The sequence below is a fragment of the Lissotriton vulgaris genome, chromosome 12 (assembly GCF_964263255.1).
Source record: "Lissotriton vulgaris chromosome 12, aLisVul1.2, whole genome shotgun sequence".
Taxonomy (NCBI): domain Eukaryota; kingdom Metazoa; phylum Chordata; class Amphibia; order Caudata; family Salamandridae; genus Lissotriton; species Lissotriton vulgaris.
In genome coordinates this window covers 252,923,471-252,935,963 of record NC_141700.1, presented here as the reverse complement: position 1 = coordinate 252,935,963, position 12,493 = coordinate 252,923,471, and the positions used below count along the sequence as shown (strand labels likewise).

The following is a 12,493-nucleotide window of genomic DNA, read 5'->3' as shown; positions in this document are numbered from 1 at the left end:
GACAGGTTGGTGATGAAGGAAGCAGGTGCTAGAAATGTGATTCTTTTTCTCTACATTTAATCCTAATTATGATGCTGTGCCCCACATCATTCAATCTCTTATATATATATATATATATATATATATTCAAAAGAAAGTTGCCCACATTTAGAGAAGCCACTCACAGGAAGGTTGAACTGCTTTTAATGGAGCAGGCTGCAGAATGTTGTACAAAAGGTATGACCCCAGAGTTCAAAGAGCCTGACGCGTTTCGTGCGGGAATCGCACTTCATCAGAGGCATCAATCATTTCCTGCTCCCGACTGTATCTTATTTATGTGGCTGGGACCACGTGCACAAAGGGCGTAGGCGCGCCCCAGGCATTGTGGTCAAAGTAGTCCTTGTTAGTTGAACTTCAGTGAGTTGCTCGCAGCAGGAGAAATGGATCCAAATGTAAAATCCCAAGTGGGCTGGGGAACACTTTAAGACATGACATCGTGCTCCGTGTTACCTCTCCATTTGCCCTTCCTGTCCCTTAGTGCGCCTCCTCATCAGACGAGGCGCGGGTCCACATCAGAATGGCCGGGCTTCTCTCCGACCGAGGCTGGCCGCTTAATATTCAAAAGAAAGTTGCCCACATTTAGAGAAGCCACTCACAGGAAGGTTGAACTGCTTTTAATGGAGCAGGCTGCAGAATGTTGTACAAAAGGTATGACCCCAGAGTTCAAAGAGCCTGACGCGTTTCGTGCGGGAATCGCACTTCATCAGAGGCATCAATCATTTCCTGCTCCCGACTGTATCTTATTTATGTGGCTGGGACCACGTGCACAAAGGGGGTAGGCGCGCCCCAGGCATTGTGGTCAAAGTAGTCCTTGTTAGTTGAACTTCAGTGAGTTGCTCGCAGCAGGAGAAATGGATCCAAATGTAAAATCCCAAGTGGGCTGGGGAACACTTTAAGACATGACATCGTGCTCCGTGTTACCTCTCCATTTGCCCTTCCTGTCCCTTAGTGCGCCTCCTCATCAGACGAGGCGCGGGTCCACATCAGAATGGCCGGGCTTCTCTCCGACCGAGGCTGGCCGCTTAATATTCAAAAGAAAGTTGCCCACATTTAGAGAAGCCACTCACAGGAAGGTTGAACTGCTTTTAATGGAGCAGGCTGCAGAATGTTGTACAAAAGGTATGACCCCAGAGTTCAAAGAGCCTGACGCGTTTCGTGCGGGAATCGCACTTCATCAGAGGCATCAATCATTTCCTGCTCCCGACTGTATCTTATTTATGTGGCTGGGACCACGTGCACAAAGGGCGTAGGCGCGCCCCAGGCATTGTGGTCAAAGTAGTCCTTGTTAGTTGAACTTCAGTGAGTTGCTCGCAGCAGGAGAAATGGATCCAAATGTAAAATCCCAAGTGGGCTGGGGAACACTTTAAGACATGACATCGTGCTCCGTGTTACCTCTCCATTTGCCCTTCCTGTCCCTTAGTGCGCCTCCTAATCAGACGAGGCGCGGGTCCACATCAGAATGGCCGGGCTTCTCTCCGACCGAGGCTGGCCGCTTAATATTCAAAAGAAAGTTGCCCACATTTAGAGAAGCCACTCACAGGAAGGTTGAACTGCTTTTAATGGAGCAGGCTGCAGAATGTTGTACAAAAGGTATGACCCCAGAGTCCACGTGCACAAAGGGCGTCTTAAAGTGTTCCCCAGCCCACTTGGGATTTTACATTTGGATCCAGCCACATAAATAAGATACAGTCGGGAGCAGGAAATGATTGATGCCTCTGATGAAGTGCGATTCCCGCACGAAACGCGTCAGGCTCTTTGAACTCTGGGGTCATACCTTTTGTACAACATTCTGCAGCCTGCTCCATTAAAAGCAGTTCAACCTTCCTGTGAGTGGCTTCTCTAAATGTGGGCAACTTTCTTTTGAATATTAAGCGGCCAGCCTCGGTCGGAGAGAAGCCCGGCCATTCTGATGTGGACCCGCGCCTCGTCTGATGAGGAGGCGCACTAAGGGACAGGAAGGGCAAATGGAGAGGTAACACGGAGCACGATGTCACGTCTTAAAGTGTTCCCCAGCCCACTTGGGATTTTACATTTGGATCCATTTCTCCTGCTGCGAGCAACTCACTGAAGTACAACTAACAAGGACTACTTTGACCACAATGCCTGGGGCGCGCCTACGCCCTTTGTGCACGTGGTCCCAGCCACATAAATAAGATACAGTCGGGAGCAGGAAATGATTGATGCCTCTGATGAAGTGCGATTCCCGCACGAAACGCGTCAGGCTCTTTGAACTCTGGGGTCATACCTTTTGTACAACATTCTGCAGCCTGCTCCATTAAAAGCAGTTCAACCTTCCTGTGAGTGGCTTCTCTAAATGTGGGCAACTTTCTTTTGAATATTAAGCGGCCAGCCTCGGTCGGAGAGAAGCCCGGCCATTCTGATGTGGACCCGCGCCTCGTCTGATGAGGAGGCGCACTAAGGGACAGGAAGGGCAAATGGAGAGGTAACACGGAGCACGATGTCACGTCTTAAAGTGTTCCCCAGCCCACTTGGGATTTTACATTTGGATCCATTTCTCCTGCTGCGAGCAACTCACTGAAGTACAACTAACAAGGACTACTTTGACCACAATGCCTGGGGCGCGCCTACGCCCTTTGTGCACGTGGTCCCAGCCACATAAATAAGATACAGTCGGGAGCAGGAAATGATTGATGCCTCTGATGAAGTGCGATTCCCGCACGAAACGCGTCAGGCTCTTTGAACTCTGGGGTCATACCTTTTGTACAACATTCTGCAGCCTGCTCCATTAAAAGCAGTTCAACCTTCCTGTGAGTGGCTTCTCTAAATGTGGGCAACTTTCTTTTGAATATTAAGCGGCCAGCCTCGGTCGGAGAGAAGCCCGGCCATTCTGATGTGGACCCGCGCCTCGTCTGATGAGGAGGCGCACTAAGGGACAGGAAGGGCAAATGGAGAGGTAACACGGAGCACGATGTCACGTCTTAAAGTGTTCCCCAGCCCACTTGGGATTTTACATTTGGATCCATTTCTCCTGCTGCGAGCAACTCACTGAAGTACAACTAACAAGGACTACTTTGACCACAATGCCTGGGGCGCGCCTACGCCCTTTGTGCACGTGGTCCCAGCCACATAAATAAGATACAGTCGGGAGCAGGAAATGATTGATGCCTCTGATGAAGTGCGATTCCCGCACGAAACGCGTCAGGCTCTTTGAACTCTGGGGTCATACCTTTTGTACAACATTCTGCAGCCTGCTCCATTAAAAGCAGTTCAACCTTCCTGTGAGTGGCTTCTCTAAATGTGGGCAACTTTCTTTTGAATATTAAGCGGCCAGCCTCGGTCGGAGAGAAGCCCGGCCATTCTGATGTGGACCCGCGCCTCGTCTGATGAGGAGGCGCACTAAGGGACAGGAAGGGCAAATGGAGAGGTAACACGGAGCACGATGTCACGTCTTAAAGTGTTCCCCAGCCCACTTGGGATTTTACATTTGGATCCATTTCTCCTGCTGCGAGCAACTCACTGAAGTACAACTAACAAGGACTACTTTGACCACAATGCCTGGGGCGCGCCTACGCCCTTTGTGCACGTGGTCCCAGCCACATAAATAAGATACAGTCGGGAGCAGGAAATGATTGATGCCTCTGATGAAGTGCGATTCCCGCACGAAACGCGTCAGGCTCTTTGAACTCTGGGGTCATACCTTTTGTACAACATTCTGCAGCCTGCTCCATTAAAAGCAGTTCAACCTTCCTGTGAGTGGCTTCTCTAAATGTGGGCAACTTTCTTTTGAATATATATATATATATATATATATATATACACTGAGATACTACGATTTTTATTTCCCAAGTACCACCTTCCCCACAAAGATCAGTCACTCACAACAGTGCTCAACCCCATGGACTCAGCATCGACTAGCAAAAACAACATGCCTGCATCAACACACTGAATACTGGTGTGATACTGCACTCATAGAGCTGCTCCTTTTTTAGTGGCACAAGACCACTTCAGCTAAATGAAAGGAGGGTTCGGAGAGCAGCCAAATGCAAGTAAAACCCATAAGACACAGGCTCTCAAAACCACCCGGAGAAGGTCTCCCACTTCCCAAAAATATGGCACCACACAATCAAGGTCTCCAAACCGAATTCCAAATCTATGAGCAGGCCTCCTGTACAAGGCTTAGCCATCCGAAGACCCAAAAACGGAGGCCATTCTCTTTTAGAAATACCTTTTAACCCATCCAGCACACCCTACTACAAAACATGAGAGCTAGAACTGGTATTTCTGGTCATGATCAGAAGTCCTGCTTGGCCAAGACCTACCACCTGAAAGTAAACTGATGTAATCACACACTGAATGAGGAGGGAGGTGAATACTGTTCACTTGAAGCAGACAAAGGAGTACCCGTGAGTTTCTTCATAGCGGAGTTAAAGTGCATTATTCTGCAGACTAACCCCTCAAAATACACGGTTAAACTATTCCTTGTGTACAGTCAGCTGGGAGGAACCCAGCATCATTACCTGAATTATGAACTTCTCTGTTGCATGGCTGTACTTTGCCAGTACTCCAGTTGGGATTGGTTCTTGATACTGAAATTGAGGATTATAAGTGTAGTTAGATTGGAAGAATTTGTCCTTCTCCTGGTCCACATTCGTTGGTCTCAAGGCCACCAAAAGGCAAGGGCTCTTCGCGCTATTGCAAACCTCCCGACTGTTGGATTTAGAGATATGTGGAACAGAGGTGGCAGTACACATCCGCCCACTGCCGCCTCCACCACTGCTGCTTGTGTTGACAGTGCAGGAGCTCTCACTGCGGCGCATCCATGTGCAGTGTCCCATGTACCCAGGACAACCTGGGGGCTTCCAGACCTCGGACTTCATCGATTGTGATTTTGTGCAGTTGGCCTTAACTGGTGTTTTTGTTCTGTTGGGAGGTGCAGAAGAGGAGGTGGAGCGCAAGGAGGGTGTGGGGGCAAGAGAGCTATGCAGTCGAGGTCCACACTGCTCTGGCCTTTTCTTCCCCACCGCCTCTTGGCTAGAGCCAGAGGCCAAGCTCGGCATGCTTGGAGTCTTTCTGTGTGTCTGGGACACTGAACCCAGCACCATCGTCCCCGATGGGGAAAATGCTGACAGCGCGAAATAAAGGTACAGCAATCCAGTCTGCCAAATCCCTGCGCCACCTAGCAAGAGAGAAAGACATGGTGAAAAGGAGGATAGGGCAAAACCTCAACAAGTTAAAACAGCAAGTCCCTACAGTCTTACCTGCAACATACAACAGCTTGCATATGCCCATATAACTAGATCCTGAATAAAGTAAGCTTTACCTAGTGGCTGTCACCTTAGGGAGGATAGCATTAAAAACCCAGTAGACTGCTTTGCATGCAATTTCAGTCATTCAACCAGAGGTTAAACTGCTCTTGTTCTGATCCTCTGTAAGCTTTGAGCCCTACCGTGTCTAAAGACTGCCTGGTGCAGACAGCCCTCCCAGGGACTCAAACACGATAACAACCACTGCATCATTCCAGCTGGAAAGCTCGGAGCCCACACCCATCCTCACTGAGTGTGTACCACTGTGCACGTGGCCTTGAAAATCTGCGTTGCATCCATCTGCCTAGCATGCAAAGACTGCACGAACTTTGCAGTTTAGTTCTGATTCGCCAAGGAGGTCAGAGGGAACATATTGCCTTAGTACCCTTGGAGGGTGTGGGGCTAGGGAGCCAGGTTATCCAAGTGATAGACTGATGTACTTACCCACCGCATTATTTGGAGGGTCACTGCTTTTCAGATTGTTCTTCTGTATCTGTACATTACTTCTGGATTACTGTCTGCTCTTAGGACAAAGATGTATTTATTAGCTATATTCTACTGTTGCCAACCTTACAGTCTCTGGTCATTCAATTCCCCCAGGCTGCCGTTTTGGGGGGTACGGCCAAGCTTGATGCACCATTATTAGTACCTCATGTGCAGCAGTTTCCCCTTATTTCATCTGCCACGGCAAGGATCACTCAAGTCCAACAACTTTGTCTAGCCTCATAAGAAGCCACTATTTTCATCAAATGCCCAAAATGCATGTCAGGAAATTGCATTAGAGCCCACACCAACGTAGGAGCGAACTGAATCCTGACCCTGTTCTGGGACGGTTGCTCCACGCACCGCGCACACTCCCCGTGAGTGAGTCCAGGCTGCCCCCGCTTCTGCCGAGTTTCGCCGCTGCTCTGCAGCTGAGTTCCTGGTCCTTTAGATTTTTGTATTCTGCCTCAGTATTTCTGTATTGTGCCTCTGTATTTTGTTTCCTGCCTCTTTAGTTTGTTTCTGTGCTGTTTCTCTCCTTGTTTGCGCTGTTACTGTGTCCTGCCCCTGCCCCGTTTCCCGCCCTTCTCCCCGCTCCCCGCCGCTGCTCCCCTGCGGCCCGGCCCCTTTTGCTTCTGTTTCCCTTCCCATTCGCCGCCCCGCTCCCGCCTCCCAGCTGCTCCTCCCTCCCACTTCGCCATTTATGGCGGAGTGCACTCGTACGCGCAGCGAGCACGTGCAGCGGGCGCGCCGATTGCGCGCTGAAGACAAGCCCGTCTACGCCCGTCCGCGCCTGGACCGCGCCCAGCGCCAGAACCCCTGGCCCCCGACGACGCCACACTACACGACGAACCTACGACGCCGCCACCCTCTATGCACTCAACGCCTGCCAATCCCCCGCCTGCTACCGAGCCACCCCGAAACGCACCCACAGACCCTTCGCCTGCCAAGCCTGCAAATACACCTGCCTCCGGACCTGCACCGCACCCGACAAGCCGAGCACCAGCAGCAACCACCTCAAGTGCATCCTGCTCAACACCCACTCAGTCCACAGACACGCCGTCGAACTCTGGAACCTCCTCGACACAACATTACCAGACGTCGCCTTCCTCACAGAAACCTGGATGAACGCCTCCTCAGCACCTGACATCGCCATAGCCATCCCGGACGGATACAAGATCACCCGGAAGGACCGCGTCAACCAGACTGGAGGAGGCATCGCCATCGTCCACAGGAACACCATCCGCATCACGACCAACTCCGACGACACCCTCACCACTGCCCAACACCTCCACTTCCAGATACACACCGACCCCAAGTCCACCCTCAGAGGCACCCTCATCTACAGACCCCCGGGACCACGCACCCAATTCAGCGAGGACATCGCCGACTTCATCAGCCCGCACACCCTCCCCTCCGCGGACTACATCCTCCTAGGGGACCTCAACTTCCACCTGGAGAACAACAAGGACAGCAACACCACCACCCTGCTAGACAACCTCGCTAACCTCGGACTCAAGCAACTGGTAAACACCCCCACCCACTACGCCGGCCACACGCTTGACCCAGTCTTCTCCTCCAGCAAGCATATCTCCTTCAGTCACTCCACCGGACTCCATTGGACTGACCACAGCTGCATCCACTTCAGCTTCAAAAGAACCACGACCCACCACCACCCGCAACAGATTCCTCGCAGGAGCTGGAACAAGATCACCGCCGAACAGCTCACCACCTCCCTCCGCCAGAACCCTCCCGCCAGCACAACGGACCCCAACGAAGCAGCCAGCAACCTCACACAGTGGCTCACCAACTGCACAGATGACCTCGCACAACTGAAGAACCCTCCCAGCGACCCGGCAGCAAGAAAGTCCCCGACCAGACCACGGATAACATGACGCCTCTCAAGCACGCCACCCGCTAACACCACCAGCTGATCCGCACCACCAAGAAGACAGCATTCAAAGAACGACTGGACAACAACGCCCACAACAGCAAGGAACTCTTCAGCATCGTCAAAGAGTTCTCCAACCCCAGCGCCGGAAACAACGACATCACTTACTCGCAAGACCTCTGCGACTCACTCGCCTCGTTCTTCCACTGCAAGATCGCCGATATACACAACAGCTTTGGCGCACCAACCACACACCCAACCACCGACCCAACACCCCCCACCACCACCCTCTGCGCCTGGACCCCGGTCAGCACCGAAGACACCACCCGCACGATGAACACCATCCACTCCGGATCGCCAACCGACCCCTGCCCCACCAAGTCTTCAACAAGGCCGACTCCATCATCGCACCCCATCTCCGGGACATCATCAACACCTCCTTCAACACCGCCAGCTTCCCGGAGATCTGGAAGCACGCCAAACTCAGCGCCCTCCTGAAGAAACCAACAGCGGACCCCACCGACCTCAAGAACTACCACCCCATCTCGCTCCTCCCTTTTCCTGCCAAAGTCATCGAGAAGACCGTCAACAGACAGCTCGCCGCCTTTCTCGAGACTAACGGATCCCTCGACCCCTCGCAGTCCGGTTTCCGAGCCAACCACAGCACCAAGACCGCCCTCATCGCAGCCAGGCGACATCAGATCCCTGCTCGACAATGGGGAAACAGCGGCCCTCATCCTCCTGGACCTCTCCACAGCATTCAACACTGTCAGCCACCGCACCCTAGTACAGCGCCTCCGCAACATCGGAATCCAAGAGAAGGCACTGGGGTGGATCAGCTCGTTCCTCGCTGGAAGAACCCAAAGAGTCCGCCTCCCCCTTTCAGATCCGAGGCCACCGAAGTCATCTGCGGCGTACCACAAGGATCATCTCTCAGCCCAACCCTGTTCAACGTCTACATGAGCCCTCTCGCAGCCATCGCACGCAAACACAACCTCAACATCATCTCCTACGCCGACGACACCCAGCTAATCCTCTCCCTCACCAATGACCCCGCCACCGCCAGAACCAGCCTACACGAAGGGATGAAAGACGTCGTCGAATGGATGAAGAACAGCCGCCTGAAACTGAACTCAGACAAGACGGAAATCATCATCCTGGGATCATCACCCTCCGCCTGGGACGACTCCTGGTGGCCCCCTACCCTGGGCACCACTCCCAAACCAACGGACCACGCACGCAACCTGGGTTTCATCCTGGACTCCTCCCTCTCAATGACCAGACAAGTCAACGCCGTCTCTTCATCATGATTCAACACCCTGCGCATGCTCCGTAAGATCTTCAGATGGATCCCACCCGAAACCAGGAAGACGATCACCCAGGCACTCGTCACCAGCCGACTGGACTACGGAAACACCCTCTGCGCTAGAACCACAGCCAAACTTCAGAAAAGACTCCAGCGCATTCAGAACGCCTCCGCACGACTCGTCCTGGACATACCCCGACACAGCCACATCTTCGGCCACCTGAGAGACCTGCACTGGCTTCGCGACAGCAAGAGGATCACGTTCAGGCTCCTCACCCACGCACACAAGGCCCTCCACGACCGGGGCCCCAAGTACCTCAACAACCGCCTGACCTTCTACGCGCCCACCCGCCAGCTACGATCAAGCTCTCTCGCCCTTGCCGCCGTACCACGCATCCGCAGAGCCACCGCCGGGGGAAGATCCTTCTCCTACCTGGCAGCCAAGACATGGAACTCCCTCCCGATCCACCTCCGGCTGACCCAGGACCATCTCTCCTTCAGGAAGCTCCTCAAGACCTGGCTCTTCGAGCAGTAGCGGACCCCTCCCCCCCAGCGCCTTGAGACCCTTCCGGGTGAGTAGCGCGCTATACAAATGTCCATGATTGAAATAGCCCCGCAACACTGTACACAGTTATCAATTGCGCACTTACTTACCCTTTCTTTCTTTCTCTCAGCACAGTGGTTATAGAAGTATTGTATTCATGCAATGTGTATAGCCAGGCCTGCGCCCACTTCCTCCTTTGTAAGTGCTATACAAGTCACTGTTTCACCCTGTTGCCTCGGAGGTCGTGAGCCCAGAACCAAGAAACCCTCAAACAATCGATTCTCCCCATTCCTTGAGGGTGAGGGAAATGCATGCACTTGCCGGCAATCTCTCTTCATTCTAAGTCCCCTTGCCTTTTCCCCACTTGTGAGGACAAGGTGCTAAACCTTCTGTTTAACATCTGCATCCCAGCTAATTAATTACAAATCTGCTCCAAAATGAGCGCCTCCCTTTCTGCAAATGTCCCTAATTAGCCGCAGCCCTGTGGTACAGTGTACATCGTCTTCCATGCAATACATGTTACTTCTACAGAAGTTAGTCGTACTCCACCTCGGGATGGGCAATTAAAGCTTTTTGTAGGTAATTAGCTCCCATACTTTAAATGTATAAGGCTCCATCCATCTACCTCACTTTGAGAGTTAGAGTCATTGTAATTGTATTTGTATAGCGCTTCTTACAGAGGCAACTGCATGCTATTGGACAGAGAACGTGATATACTATGAGGAAGTGCTTCATCTGAAGGTTGTTGTATTGCAAAGAGCTTCATAAACGAAGCATTTTCGTGTCACATGTGATAGATGAGAACTGTGTTCTTTGCTTGTCTTGGAACTTAAAGCTTAAAAGCATTGTGGTGAGCAAACAGTGACAGTGAGAACACATGCAATTTACATAAACCAAATGATGGGAAACATCCTTTACAACGAAACTTTTACCACGCAGTGCTGTTACAACGCAAGTATTACAACGAAAACCTTTACAACGCATTACACTGGGGGGCACTCTAGGATAGGGAATAGTTTTAATTTACTATCCAACACCTTCCCTAGTGTCCACGGGGACTGGAGTTGGAATAGTAAATTAAACTATTCACTATCCAGCACCCCCAAGTGTAATGCGTTGTAAAGGTTTGCGTTGTAATACTTGCGTTGTAACAGCATGCGTGGTAAAGGCATGCGCTGTAATGTCATACATCCCCAAATGATGAGCTATTTAGTAGCAATTTTGTTTCACATACACAGTCATTAAACCCCTTTGCCATGTGTGCAATTAGCCCTTCTCTTTTTGCTCATGCACAGAAAAAAGATCCAACCCTAGCTGCTATTAGTGCTGGAAATAATGGAGATCCATCTGGATCCTTGATCTTTCAGCTATTATTGAGCCAGACCTGGGACCCGGGCCAGCCACAGTGAAATGTGTTGACTTTCCCTGGTGCAACGGGACACACACAGCAGCGCTGGCACTTTGTGTGCTTTGAAATCAACTGATCAACATTCAGGGAGTGACAGAAGTCTCTAAATGTCTGTGCCAGCTGGGCCCAAAACAAATACACCCCTGACAGTGCCATGGGCACGCCTCCTGTTCGGAATCTCCTCCTGACTGGGAGCTATAGCTGGAGCTTAACACCTTGATGCCAAGAAACAAAGGTAATAAGCTTATCACTTCGCAAGTGATAAGCTCTGATTTAAGGGCAGGCTTTTGAGTTTTCTAAGATTTGTATGTCAGAGATATGCATGCACTCTAAGCATGTGAGAAGCATCTGTCTATATGTGCAACTGAGGTAATAACCATGTATACATCTATACCCAAAGTAACTTGTTTAGCAAAATTATAATTTAAAAAAAGGAGGGAAAAGGAGTATAATGCTAAACTTATGCTTTACAATTTGCATGCAGTTCCTTGATGCCAGTTTATAACTCACTAAGCTATAATACAAGCATTGAACCACGTGACCTACAGATCATACCAGGATTTTGCAGTGCAAGGAATAACCTCTTGACCTAACTATTTAAAATATAAATCTGTGATCTGGCTGATACATGTTGCGTTTGACGGTGGGCACATGAACTCTCAATGTTATTTTATGAGCTAACACTGTGAACAAGATGACATCATAAGATCCCGAGTAAGTGCACTGACCATCACAGCTATCAAAGTTTTCTGCAAAACCTCACGTTACTTTAAAACGCAGCCTGTTAGAGAAAAGTAAGTCTGATCACAATTACATTAACACTTGCCCAGCTGCGAAATTCTTTGCCTCAATATTAAAAAATATATTATACGCATACGAGTTGCCTGTCACATTTCTCTCATGATTCCGACCACTAGCTGATGTCACGCCTCCACCTCCGAATTGTAGGACCCCGGAATAATTATTTCCCTATTTCTAGCACTGACCACCTCTTCTCTGCTATTGGAAAAACTATATTTTTCCTTGCCAAACGAAATACACAGTTTTAATCTCCGCCCTCGCAATAATTACACTGCGCCTCCAAGCAGCAGAATATTTGCGTCTAGGCACTAGTCTCACCCCGTTCGAACTCACCCTTCTTCGCTCCGAGCAGCGAAGGCCGCACACCGGCACGTCACTTTGATGTCATGACGCTCTCCCAGATTCCCCAGCCGCGGCTACTACAGGTACATCAGAAGCCGCGGAACCCCTGCAAAAGCCCCGCCTTTTAAAGGGGCTGTGCAGCACAGCCTCTCCGCCCTATGCGCATGCGCCCTGGTGATGTTGCGGTCTGATTGCGTCTCTCTGAGGATGGGTGTAAGTCAACTCGTGTCACAATGCGTCAAATGACATCGCGGGTCCTGGTCACTCACTGGCGCGCTGTGTAACAGAGAGAAACCAAACGCTACTCTCGTCCAAAGTGAACAGAGCGCCGTTCTGGATTTTATTTCAGTGGTGCTGTAACTGCGGAGGAAGGCTCGGGACTTTGTTGTGCGACAACCGACGTTTTGCCTCACCA

General features: G+C 50.9%; 1 protein-coding gene across 1 annotated transcript in view; it reads right to left on the bottom strand.

Moving 5' to 3' along the window:
* MATCAP1 (microtubule associated tyrosine carboxypeptidase 1) overlaps positions 1 to 12,184 on the bottom strand; it is a 180,932-nt gene extending 168,748 nt beyond the window's left edge. Inside the window, exons 1-2 of the mRNA XM_086947776.1 lie at positions 12,070 to 12,184; positions 4,518 to 5,176 (exon numbers count right to left, since the gene is read on the bottom strand). Of these exons, the coding sequence (XP_086803902.1) occupies positions 4,518 to 5,102 (585 nt within the window). The 5' untranslated portion in view covers positions 5,103 to 5,176; positions 12,070 to 12,184. The remainder of the gene's footprint in view (positions 1 to 4,517; positions 5,177 to 12,069) is intronic.
* Positions 12,185 to 12,493: the final 309 nt, after the last annotated feature.